The sequence below is a fragment of the Fukomys damarensis genome, unplaced genomic scaffold (genome assembly GCF_012274545.1).
Source record: "Fukomys damarensis isolate Sample0158 unplaced genomic scaffold, DMR_v1.0_HiC HiC_scaffold_30, whole genome shotgun sequence".
NCBI lineage: Eukaryota > Metazoa > Chordata > Mammalia > Rodentia > Bathyergidae > Fukomys > Fukomys damarensis.
Window position 1 is genome coordinate 1,074,645 of NW_022900942.1, and position 13,595 is coordinate 1,088,239.

The window sequence follows — 13,595 nt, forward strand, 5'->3', positions numbered from 1 at the left end:
TGCTGGGATTACAGATGTGAGCCACCAGGTCCAGCTTCTGTTTATCTTATAATGGATAAAAAACAGAATTTTAAAATGATTTAATGTTCAGTTCGTATAAATCTAAGATTCCTCTTAAAAGAAAATTCTTTGAAGATGTAATGTATGCAAAATTTTCCATAACTGGATCTGATTACCATGAAGAGAGAAGACTTTGTTTTTGAATGCTAAAATTGAAGTACTTTTAAGTTTTCTTTTTAATAATTGAAACAATAAAGAATTGGCATATTCTGGCAAAGTCATAGCACCTATGTGCTTAAGGAATTTCGGTAATAGTGTCTGAGGACTCAGCATAAAATACAGAATCACAGCAAGTGTGCTGCTGAATGAGCAATAAACCCACCTAACATGGGCTCTCTGCTTCATAATGTTTTTTCTCTGAACAAGAGATATCTTCACCATGTGATAGACAAGCAATAAAAACTTCCACCATTTCCAAGTGTGAGATTTAGATTTGAACAGTTACAGATCCAGGCATAGATTTGGCTATTGTGACCTACATCTATAGCTCTTGAAAGCCAATACTCTCTGAGCAGAACCAATTTTCTCACTTGTATAAATGGAACTGCTCTGAAACATACATGTATGTGACACAGAAGAGAAATAGGTCAATGAAAAGTACCTACTCATTGGCACATAGATGACTGTCTCTGTCAGTTTCATTTTCAGTTGTTCACAGCCCTGGAAAATTAGGAAAGAAGTTGAGGGGGGGAGAGGTAAAACAGAAAGGAAGTGAGAATGATAGATTAAGTCACCTCCGGAATTGTGTAAGAGCTGAGCAAAGCAGGACTGTGTATAGTACAGGCTTATAGTTTTTATGAATTAACTATCTGGGGTCAAATATTTAGCTCAGTTGTTCTGCCACCTGTCTTGCAAGTGCAAGGACCCAAGTTTGATACCAGGTAACAACAATAAAAGGAAAGAAACAAACAAAATTATGCAAGAGATCAAAAAAATGAGGGTTGATTAGAAAGTGTATGAAAACGAGGAAGTAAGTATTTTATCTTAAGAGTTTCACATATTGGTTTTAAGTCTCATTTTTAACTCAAACAAACTGGCCTTTCTCTTACTTCATCATGTCTCAAAAATAAGCAAAGTGGGAAGAGGAGAGAAAGAGGGAAAGGAGGAAGAAGAACATAGAAGAGAAGGAGAGATGGAGAAAAAATAGAGTGAAACAAAAAGAAGAAAGAAGGCAGAGTCTTTTCAATGCTTCATAACATTTATTGCTCACACATCAGATTACCTTGAAGATACCAAAAAGGTATTGTCCATTTATTCTCTGGATATTGAAAGATGAAGGTAAAAACTGCACCCACAGGTGAGACAAAGGGCAAGAATCTCCCACACAGAGGTATTATCTCCTGATAGATTCACCAGTGTGTGTTTTCTGACCTTACCAGGGCTGCTGGTACAGTGGTTTTATGGTAACTGTGAGCAGTCTCAGTGGACCCGAGAGTCATATTTTCAAAGCTCCTCACTAACCACAGGGTGCAGGGGCATCTATGCTCCAAGGCAGCTCAAACCTTCAATGCACACAGTGCCATCAGTGATGTCCTGACCCTGAGCACTAATGCACGTCTCATTCTCATCCTACCATTTTTTCACCTTACCTCTCTCTGGGAGGGCTCAGTCAGGGATCCCACAGTCTGTCCTCAAGGGGTTCAAGGGCTCTTCTGAAACAACATCCCAGTTATTATGGTAACTAAAGAATTAGAGGACCACAGCCCGGGGGACCACAGATAGATTCACGCTTTAGGGGATCAAATCCAAAGGGGCACATTTAGAAGTGCTTCTCTTTTTGAAATGAAAGTCCCCTCATTAATGATGCTGGAGCTGTCCCAGCACAGATGTGATGAAGCAAGATAATTTATTGGCTACCAGGCGAACTTTTCAGGGATGAACTGGAAAACAGACATCAAAATACACTTGCTGGGTGTGTTGTCACATGCCTGCAATCCCAGGACTCAGCGGGGTGAGGCATGAATATAACCCTGATTTCAATCATAGGGAGAGCCTGCGCTGCATAGTAGAACCTGGTCTAACAAAATTCTCATTGCAGTGACAAAAACCAAACAACAAAAACAAACAAAATAAAAATGAACCATAAACAACTCACCAGCATTGTGTATACAGAAACCCTGTAACATTTCTTAAATCAAAAATTAGTTCAAATTTAAATTTTAAAACTTGAAAAAAATGTTGATGCTGCCTGCCTTGCAAGCACAAGGTCCCAAGTTCAATCTCTTTTACCAAAAAAATAGGTAGGCAGCAGAACCACTGAGCTAAATCCCCAGCCCCAGAAATAGAAAAGAAAAGAAAACCTGGAAAAAAACCCAAAACCAAAAAATGAAGCCAAGGGTGGTGGCAAACACTTGTAATCTCAGCATTGAGGAGGCTGAGATAAGATGATTGTCATGAGATGAAGGCCAGCAAGAGCTACATGTGATGAGTTCAAGATCAGTCTGGATTACATAGCAAGACCCTGTCTCAGAAACAAAAACAACAACAGACAAAAAAGAAAAACAAACAAAAATTAAAACAATATGTATGCAACTAGGTGTTGGTCACAGAAAAGAGAAAATGAGGCAAGAGAGGAACTACACAGCAGGTGTATGAGACTTCTGTTAGTGTGATATGGCCTTGTAGATTATGAAAAATGTGTAAGTTGGAGTACATTCTGAAACTGCAATGATAATGGTACTACAGTAAATACACCAGCCAGAAACAAAGATGTTCACTATCATGATCAATTTCATATTCTTTTTTTAAAAAATTCATTAAATTTATTGCAAAAGTTTTAGGAATGAATTATAATTACATTCAGCATTGGAAATGTGTACCTTTATATAAGTTAGTACTAAATTTTTCCCATTCCTATTTACTCTGTTTTACCCCTTCACCCTCAGTATTTACAAAGGCTTTGTTTCCATTTCTTCCTTCTTTCTCATTTTTCTTTCTCTTCTTCCTTCCCCTCACACTCCCACTCCCCTAGTTCCTCTTCTATTTTGAATATGATCTACCTATTTTATGATATATTTTGATACTTATGTACACTTTCCGTTTCTAACACCAGAGAAAGTGTTAAGTATTTAAACATGTGTATTCTATTTATTTCACCCTAGACTATGAGTATGGACTCCATGTGTAACCACTTAGTTAAAATTTCTCTAGCTTATCATTCTTTATGGCTGAGTAGTGCTCTATTTGTATGAAAACACAAACACACACACACGCGCACACATGCATATCTTTGTTGTCCATTCTTCAGTTGAGAAATTGAGTTGTTTTTAAGTTGTAACTGTGGTGTTGTAAAAATGGGTGCACAAATATAAATGTGGTGTGATGGTTTTCATTCTTTTGAGAAGATATCCAGCAGAGGAATAGCTGTGACAAATTGGACCTCTAATCCTAGTTTTTTTAAGAATCTATATATGGATTTCAATCATGGTTGCACCAGTTTGCACTCCCACTTACAGTGGAGAAGTGTTCCTTTTTCCTCCTAACCCTGGGAGCATTTATTATTGGTTGATTTATTGATAGCAGCCATTCTTTTTGGAGTGAGATGTTGAACATTTTATCACATGTTTGTTTGCTGTTCCTTCTTCTTCACCTAAGAAATATCTGTTGATTTCAGATGCCCACTTTTGGCTAGCTTGGGTCTTTAAATATAGGGCATCGGATTATTTAAAGTGCTTTGTATGTTCTACATAGTAGACCACTATCTAAGAAACAGCTGTTAAAATTTTTTCCCACATTGCAGGTTGTTCCTTCACTTTGTTGATGGTTTCTCTTGTTGTTCAGAAGGTTATTTTAATAAGAAGAGATCACACATGTTAATTCATTTATCTAGTTTACATGAAACTCAGATTTGGTTCATGAATTATTTTCCTACATCAATAAATTCAACAATGTGATCTAACCCATATTCCAGATGATTTAATATTTCTGTTTTAATATTTAGATATAAAATCCATTTAGATTGTAGTTTAGTGCATGGTTAGAGATATAGATCTTGTTTTAATATTTTGCAAGTTGAAAAACAATATTTAAAACACCATTTATTAAAGAGAATATATTTCCTCCTTTGAGGATGAGTTTCTACTTTGTCATAAATAAGGTGGCTGAGTATGTCTGGAGGTTTTAAATTTGGGAGGGGTCTGATATTTTTGAGTTCTTTATATATTCTGGATAGTAGACTTTTGTCTGAGGAAGAGCTCATATTTTCCCCTACATTGTAGATTATCTCTTAGCTCTGTTGATGATTTCTCTTGCAATACAAAAGCTTTTTAAAAAAATGAGATCCCAGTTTTTGATTCTTTGTCCTAGTTCCTAAGCTACTGGGGATTTGTTCATCAGTTCCCATGCCAATGTCTTGAAGGGTTCTTCTTAACTTATCTTCCATCAAGTTTAGTGTTTCTGTTTTAATATTTAGATATTTAATCCACTTGGATTTTAGTTTAGTGCATGGTGAAAGACAGTGTTCTACATTTAATCTTTGGAAATTTGAATTCAGTTTTTCCAACACCATATATTAAAGATGCTATCTTTCCTCCAGTGAGGATGTTTGGCTTCTTTGTCAAAGATGAGGTAGCTGAGTGTCATTTCTGCATCTTCTAACCTATTCCACTTATACTCAGTTCTGTTTCTTTGCCAGTGCTATGCTGTTTTCATCACAGTGTCTTTGTAGTATTGTTTCAAGTTGGGAATTGTAATACCCCCTACCCTGTCTTTGTTACCTAGAATCACTATTGCTATTCTAGGTCTCTTATTGTTCCAAATGGAATTTTGGATTATTTTCTCAAGTCTGTGAAGCATAGTGTTGGAATTTCAATCAGGATTGCACTGAATCTGTATTGCAATTTTGCAAGTATGACTATTATTATTATACTGATTATTGTTCTTAACCAAGTACAAGGAATGTCTTCCATTTTCTGATATCCCTTCTATTCCTTTTTTTCAGAGTGCTGTAATTTTCAGAATTGAGGTGTTTTACTCCATTATAGTTCCTATCTCAGTGAGTCTCTTGTTTGTTTTTTGAGTGTTGTCTTTGTATCCAGCTGCTCTACTGAATTTGGTTAAGTTTAGCAGACATGTAGTGTAGTTTTGGGGGACCTTTATATAGGCTATCATGTGATCTGCAAATAATGACAATTGAACTTCTTTGTTTTCTATCTTTTTCCTTATATTTGTTTCTCTTTTCTAATTGCTTGGGATAATATTTCCAGAGGCATATTGAGCAAGAATGATGATAGTGGATATCCTTGTCTTTTTCCTGGTGTTAGTATGAAGTATTTCAGTTTTTGAAGTTTTAGTATAATGTTCCATGTTGGTTCATCATAGATGGCTTTTATTGGTTATAATGAACATCAATTGTTTATTTTACAACATCAATTTTCTGTAAGGTTTTTAACACAAATGTTTGTTGGATTTTGTTGAATCTTTTTTGGATCTATTGAGATGAACCTATGGGCTTTGTCCTTGGCTGTTGTTCATGTTGTGTATTACATTTTTTGTTGTTGTTGTTCTTTAGTGAGACTGGCTTAAATTTCTCTTCTTTGTTTTGAACATTTTCTGTGTTAGGGTTTAAGGTGATGCTCGATTCTAGGAATTATTTTGGTAATATTACATCCCCTACAATTTCACTGAAAATTTAAGCATTAGTAGCAATAGTTCTTCTCTAAACGTGTTGCAGAAGACAGCAGTGAGTGCATCAGGACTTGGGTTTTACTTTATTGGTAGGTTTTTAATTATGTTTCCAATTTGGTTTCTATTGGGTTGCTTAGAAGTTTTAGATACTCTTCATTTAGCTTTGCGAATTCATGTATCTCTAGAAATCTGCCCATATCTTTCTCTGTTTTCCATTTCATTGGTGTATAAGTTCTCAATATGGTTATTCATGATGGTTTTCTGCTGGGTCTTTTTTATTTCAGACTTTTCTTTTCCAATTGTATGGTTTCAGGCCTTATCTTTTCTCCTTTTAGATAAAGTTTGTTAAGATTTTGTTAATTTTGCTTATTCTTTCAAAGAACCAACTCTTTGAGTCATTGATTTTGTATACCATTATCTTAGTCTCCATTCCACTGACTTCTGTTCTGATCCTTGTAATTTCCTCCATGCATTAGCTTTGGTTTTGTCTTACTCCTCTTTGTTTCAGAATTTTGAGTTTGAGTATTGCGTTGTTTATTTAAGCTCACTCTTTTTCCTAATATGGCCATTCACTGCTATGAATTTCCCTCATAACACTGCTTTATGGTGTCCAATAAAATCTGGTATGTAGTACTGTATTGTCATTAAATTTTGAAACTAACTTGTTTAATTTTCTCTCTGACCCATTTGTTACTCATTATGATGTTATTTAATTTCCATGAGTATGAAGTACTTGGGGTTTCTTTTGCTACTGATTTCCAATTTCATTTCACTATGATGTGACAATTTACAAGGGATAACTTCAATTTCTGTGTATTTATTTAAATATTTCCTGGGCCTGGGATTTAGCTCAGTGGTTCAGGCACCTGTCTCACAAGCGCAAGGACCCGAGTACGATCCCTGGTACCCCCCAAATGTATGTATGTATATATATGTATATGTATGTATGTATGTATGTAAGGTTAGAACACACTGTAAACATCTATCAAGTCCACTTGTTCAAGAGTTTGGTTAAGTTATCGAATATCATTGCTGATTTTTTTGTCTAGTTGATTTATCTATGTGACAGTAGAATATTGGGGTTCCCACTCCTTTTGTCTCCATGCTTATATGATTTTTATTTGCATTAATATTTATTTTATATAGTTGGGTGCAGAAGTATTTGGTGCATATATATTTATGATTGTAGTCTGTTCCTCTTGGATTGTTCCCTCTACAAGGATGTAGTGATTTTTTCATCTCTTTATTGTGTCTTTGCTTGAAACCCACTTTGTCTGGAAATAGGATATATATCAGTGCTTTTTTCAGTGGGGGTTGCCTGTCACATGGACTATGGTTTTCCACCCTTTGGCTTTCAGTGTATAAATTTATTTTGAATTAAATATGTTTATTTTATATAGTATATTGTTGGATCTTTTTTTGGGGGTACTGGTGATTGAAATATTGTTGAATCTTTACTCTTAATCCCTTCTGTACTCTATTTTCTTTTTATTGGGAAATTGAGACATTTAGCATTGATGGTTATGACTAGTATGTACTGACTTATCCTTGTCATGATTTTTTTACTCAATTTTCCACACACAAACTGCATTTAATTTTTCGCCTTGCTTGATAGATTATTTCTGTGGGATTGCATGGAGTTGTGGAATGCTGGTTTTGTATTCAAGACATTCCTTGTGTGCTCTTTGCTATGAAATCATATTGATTTTGAAATCCATTGATTTTGAAAGAAAGATTTGCAGGATATATCAATCTGCATTGCTGGTTGTTTTCTTTTAGGGCTTGAGTATGTCATTCCAAACTCTTCTTGACTAGGCTTTTTGCTGAGAAGTGTGTTGTGGCTCTAATGGGCTATCCTTTGTATGGGGTTTGCTTGTTTTCTCAAACTGTTCTTAGTATTTTTTCTTGCCTGTATTTCTGGAATCTTGATTGTTCTATACCTAGGTGTTGATATTTTTGTCACAGCTAGAAGGAGTTCTATGTGCCTCATTTATCTTCATGTCAAATTCCTTTTTCTTGTTTGTGAAGACTTCTGCAATTATTTCTTTAAAAGAATTTTTATGTGCTTTGTGCTATGTCCTACTCTATTGCTTCTAATCAATCTTAAGTTATTCTTTTTTTGCATCTTCCAGTAACTGTTGGATTGATTTCTCATGATTCCTGACTACATTTAATAAATCTTTCTATTCATGTTGGCTAACCACCATCCTTTCTTCTATCTATGAAATTCTGTTCCAACATTCATGTGTTCTACTGTGGAAACATTCAATGGAATTGTTAATTTTTTGGACATCTGCTTTGATGAGTTTTATGTCTTCCAATTCTTTCCTATGTTGGATATTCAAGGATTCTACCATTTTCCTCGACTCTTATTTTTTTAACTGTGTCCTCTCTAGAGCTTTTAACCATTTCTTTCATCTTGGTCACCATCTCTCTCATTATCTAAAAAATTATTTCTGATTTCAGTTTTTCCAGAAGCTCTATCTTTGTCATCCTTCTTAACGCTGCAGGAAGCCTATATGATTGACTTTTGTTCCATCTCTGTGCCCTCTGGATTTCATTTGGGTCATCTGGAAGTTTTGGTTTGCATCTTGTTTAGGTTTCTTATCATTTAATTTGTTGTTGCTATTTTTGTTATGTTTTTTTTTCAATTTATTCATGGCTTGGTACATGTATATTTATTTTTATTGTAAGCATCTTTATTCCAGTATTTAGCACCCATATGGAATATTTCTGTCTGAAAAGTGGCTTCCAGGTATAGCTGATTTTAGGGTTTTCAATCTGTAATGACCCTTAAACAGTCTCAGTTTTAGTATATCAAGAAGAACAGCTGACTTGGGTAGTCACAACACCTTGGCCAAAGTAATCCATTCACCATTGACAACAGCCTCAAAGACAGCTTAGAAAATGAAAAATGTTGCTAGCTATTTATGATTTATCCTCTACTACATGAACTTGACTTGGAATTATATATCAAATTCTAGGGCCAATCTGAATTATATAGGAAATAAACCCTTTGGCATAGTGAATATACCTTCCAGGAAGAAGATTTTGAATGAGTTGGGGATAGAGAAATAGGAGATGGAGAGTTGAGAATTAGAGCTACAGGACACAGGAAGATCAAATAAACTTTGATAAAATGTTGAAGATAGCAGGAAAAGAGAATTAAGGAAGAAAAGTAAGAAGAAAACAAACTAATCCTAACAGGAGTACTAGAAACCATATTCATGCTGTTATAGAAATAAGAACACGAAAGAAAAAATGAAAAGGAAAAACAGGCATAAAATGGAGAGAACTGAAGTAGAGGAAGAAAGGAGGATAAAAGAAAAGACAGGACAAGGAAGAAAAGTAAAAGACAAATAGTTTTCTTCAAGGCATGTCTCTGTTGTCACTGGTAGATAATGTGGGTGATGAAGGTCTAGGTCAGTTATTCTTGGCCAGCCAGCTACAGTCTACTGAGATTCAGACTAGTTTCTGTCTCTGAGGTCAGAATTGAGCTCTCTGACCTGCTGCAAATTTGAACTCTGCAGGGTACTGCTGAGGTTCAAACTGCCCCTCTCCCCCAGCAATTCAGGATTCAGATAAGAGGGGCTGATCTCACCCACTCACCAACCACTGTAGTATTCTGGATCTTTATTACAGAGCCTATCCGCTCTCCCAGTGGGCTTCAGTTGTATGCCACAAGCATTGGAGAGGGCCTCTGTCTGCCACTCATCACTCTGTCATCTTCCTGAGCTCAGAACTATGGTCTTCTTGCTCTCTACCTGGTCTGACCCTTCCTCTTGTTCACAGGCAGGCAGCCCCAGCTGTTGAAGAATGGGGTGTAGACCTGGGCCCTGACCACTGAAGAATCTTTATTTACATTTTTTCTACCAGGGACAAGAACAGAAGACCTGGCAGTGTTCATTGTAGAATGGACAGGATGAGTGGAATAAAAACGTAGCAAATGAAAGAAAAATGAAACATCTTCAGTTAGAAAAATGAAAACTTCAATAACGGATCCGTCTACTCAGTGTCTTAGTATTATGTTGGCTGTTGGTTTTGCCTATTATTCTTCAAGCAGAAATTTCATCCCTAAACTGTTAAAATTTCTATATTGAGAATGTTATGCGGCACTTTAATTTTGCGATTTGCTTTCTTACATAACATTATTGTTGTTGGTTAATTTTTTTTCATCAATACTCACAGGATGTCTGTGATCATCTAAGGGATGAGGTACATTAATATATCTTGAATGTTTTTATTCCCTCTTGCCTCTCCACTGTTCTCTTTTCCTCTGTCTCTAGATCTTCTTCCACATTATTTTTATTATTATTACTATTACTATGAATGTATTATGTTACTTCATGTTTGTGACATATAACAATTACATTCATTGTGGAGAAACATATAAAATATTAAAATATGCTTGATTGACAATTACTTCTAGCAAAGAAGAGAGGTATAGAATAATACCAGTGGGTCCATTCGGTATAGTTAATAAAGACAAAAAGTTGATACAGCAGAACATCAACATTTGTTAACATTGAAATTTTTTGTTTTTTCATACCAAGGTTCAGACTCAAGTCCTTGTGCTTATGAAGCAGGCAGCAGAATCACTGAGCAAAATCCCTGGCCCAACATTTGTCAATTTTGAAAAAGCCTAAATAATGGCATTTTATAATTATGTAAAATTATTATTACAATATTCATTCTGATGTTACAATTTTAAGTATTCTGTTATTTTATGAAATACAACAGGCCATTGCAGTATGTACCTGCTTGTCAACACTTAGTGCTTTGGGGGCCCTTGGTAAGGGTGTAGCAATAACCAGGACACAGGGGATGCAGAGAAGGATAAACAACTGCATGCTTTATATTTACCAGAGTTAGTCTTTTGTAGAGAATTAGAAACAGGATATATTAATCATTACATCATGACATTGCCTCTTTGCAGACTTCAAGCTGTTGAGATAATGTTTGTTTTCAACCATTCTAAGAATCAATATAATGCTTATGAAGGCGAAAAACAAAGCCCTTATATGTAAACATATTAGGAGACAGCTAGTCACAAGAGCCACTTCCTTATTCTAAGATAAATTCTGGCAGAACATCGAGATACAGGAAGAGAAAGTATGCTTCCTCTTCACTAGGTCTGCCAAGTGTCCAGGCACCTTAAGTCACCTCATAGATCCTGGGTAGAATGGCATAGTTTGTTAACTAAATCTCCACACCTGCTTAGTATGTCTTGAGTCTACACTTCTTTTCCCAGGGACCTACTTACCATAAAGAGAGATGACACCAAAAATCATCAACTTGAGTGTGGCTGCACAAGTTACAAAAAGATATGGTGAAAGTGATCAAAAACTTTTATGTCTCCCCTCCACCACAGTGAGGGTGCAATAAAATACCTGAGAATTTAATCATGCTCTTCTTGTGTGAGGATAATTTATATTGAGAATTTATATTTGCTGCTGAGAAAGGAGAAGTCCTGCAGAATGAGACCTGCATTGAGTAATTTTACAAAGATGCAACATAATATATAGTAGTGAAGACAGACAAAAACCATAGGGATAACTCGATAATGATTATTTTTTACATGATTTTTGCTCATGTGTTTTACACGGACAAAATTGTAATAAATTCCTGCCATGTTTCTAAAAAGTACCCCAAGGGCTTTGGGTTACCTAACTGGCAAAAGTGTGAAAAGAAGCTTGTCAACTCCCCTGATTTTTGGCTATGCAGAAGGTGCGTTCTCAGGAAGGGCTCTGGGGAGCCAGGCACCATGCCCTTGGCCAAAGAGATAAACTCTGAGGGAATCCTCAGGTGTGGCTTCCCAGCCAGAGAGGACTACAGAGGGAGGTGGTCACATACAGCATATTTGTACTTCCTGTATCCCTGGAGACTCATTAACCAAACACTATTTTCTCATCAAGTTCAGAGTACATTAAAAAGGTTTAAAGACTAACTATCTAGAAAGATAAAATTCCAGATGGCCAAATCCCTTAACTGCGAAGCCAAGTTACTCACGCAATTCATCCCAATAATTTGTGCTTATATACATTTCATACACCATACTCAAATGTTCAGGTACCACTGTTCTCTATCTTAATTCCTGGCTTATTATACAGATAAGCACAATGATGTTTCTGAAGCCTGATTCTAGTATTTGATGTGAAAGCTAAGGCTTTACATGTAGGTATACAAAATATCACAGAATGTTTCCTGAGTCTTTATATTCATTCTGAACATTTAGTTCAGCAGATTTTATTTCACATCTTTACTTAATTATGTAATAAATGAAGATGAATGGGTTAATATTTTGTGATTTCACAACTACCTTGTCCAAATTCACAAAATTTGTCCCACATACTATTTTATTTCACATGAGGGGATGGTGGGATAAATTTGTGACTCTTCATTTTCTTATAGAATAATAAGAAATTGCAATGTCATTGTCAATAGTAGCATGCTGGCTTACAGTGATCTCAATTGATGTAGTGAAACATCAGCTACAGTAAATAATTGAAGACCATATTACACATTAGTGCTTAAACAAAATCTTTATGTTTAATGAATTCAATCTTTAATGAAATGTCAAGATATTTAGCTTCATGCTAACTCTTTCAACATATATTTCTTAAATAGAATGATGCTATGGTATCTCTAAGCAAGATAAGACAAGATGGCATTTTTATATTGCTCTCTAGAACCCATCGCAATTTATTTCAAATACATGCCATAATACAAAAATTAAAAATAACACAGCTGATTGCATAAAAGTTTGTACATAAAACTATTTGCTCATTCATCACAGATCTAGAAAAAAAAAAGGTCAGGCAACAAGCACAAAATAAAAGAAATGTAGTTCTTATGTAATCTCATCATTTTGGAATATGGCAGTGGCAGAGCCAGGAATTTTCTTTCATGAAGAATTCAGTCATTGTGAATTGCTTTAGTCCTGCAGATCCAAAGCTAATGAAATAACAAAGAAAAGAGAATATTCTACCAGTGAGTTTCATCAGGTCTTCCTTCATTTCTCTGTTCCTCAGGCTGTAGATAAAGGGGTTCAGCATTTGAGGCACCACAGAATACATCACTGAAGCCACTGCAGCCTTCCTGCTTGAATCAGTAACTGCACCACTGATGTATACACCAAATCCTGTCCCATAGAACAAGGACACAACAGATAGGTGAGACCCACAGGTGTGAAAGGCTTTATACTTTACTCCCTGTGATGGCATTCCTAAAACAGATGGCACGATGTGGATATAAGAGAAAATAATTCCTCCAAGAGTAATAGCACCAACTATGCAAATTGAAACATAGATCAGGATGTTATTAATGAGAACATCAGAACAGGCAAGCTTGATGACCTGAGCAAGTTCACAGAAGTGAGGAATTTCCTGGTCTGTGCAGAAGAACAGCCGTAGAGCCATCAAACTGTGGATCTCGGCATCCCCAGTGCTAACCAACAAAGAGATAAAAACTAGCAGGACACAGAGGTGGGGACTCATAATGACTGTGTATCTCAGTGGATGACAAATGGCCACATAGCGGTCATAGGCCATCACTGCAAGGAGAAAATTTTCCAGGTATACAAAAATTAAGACAAAACTAACCTGTGTGAAGCAGGCTTCGTAAGAGATACTCTTAGTCTGTGTTTGGATGTTAACCAGCATCTTTGGGATGGTGGTGGTGCTTATGCAGATGTCAGTGAAGGACAGGCTAGAGAGGAAAAAGTACATGGGGGTGTGGAGATGGGAGTCAGTGTTCACAGCCAGGATGATGAGCAGGTTTCCCAGGATAGTGACCAGGTAAATGGACAGGAACACACTGAAGATGAGGGTCTGAAGCTCTGGATCATCCGTCAGTCCCAGCAGAAGGAATTCTGAGAATGGGGTTTGATTTTTGGATTGCATATTCTCCAT

General features: G+C 36.0%; 1 protein-coding gene across 1 annotated transcript in view; it reads right to left on the reverse strand.

Annotated features, from left to right (window-relative positions):
- LOC104861093 (olfactory receptor 7G3) overlaps positions 1–13,595 on the reverse strand; it is a 33,219-nt gene extending 19,624 nt beyond the window's left edge. The window contains exons 1-2 of the mRNA XM_033757615.1: positions 13,287–13,595; positions 12,765–12,826 (exon numbers count right to left, since the gene is read on the reverse strand). Coding sequence (XP_033613506.1) covers positions 12,765–12,826; positions 13,287–13,595 — 371 coding nt within the window. The remainder of the gene's footprint in view (positions 1–12,764; positions 12,827–13,286) is intronic.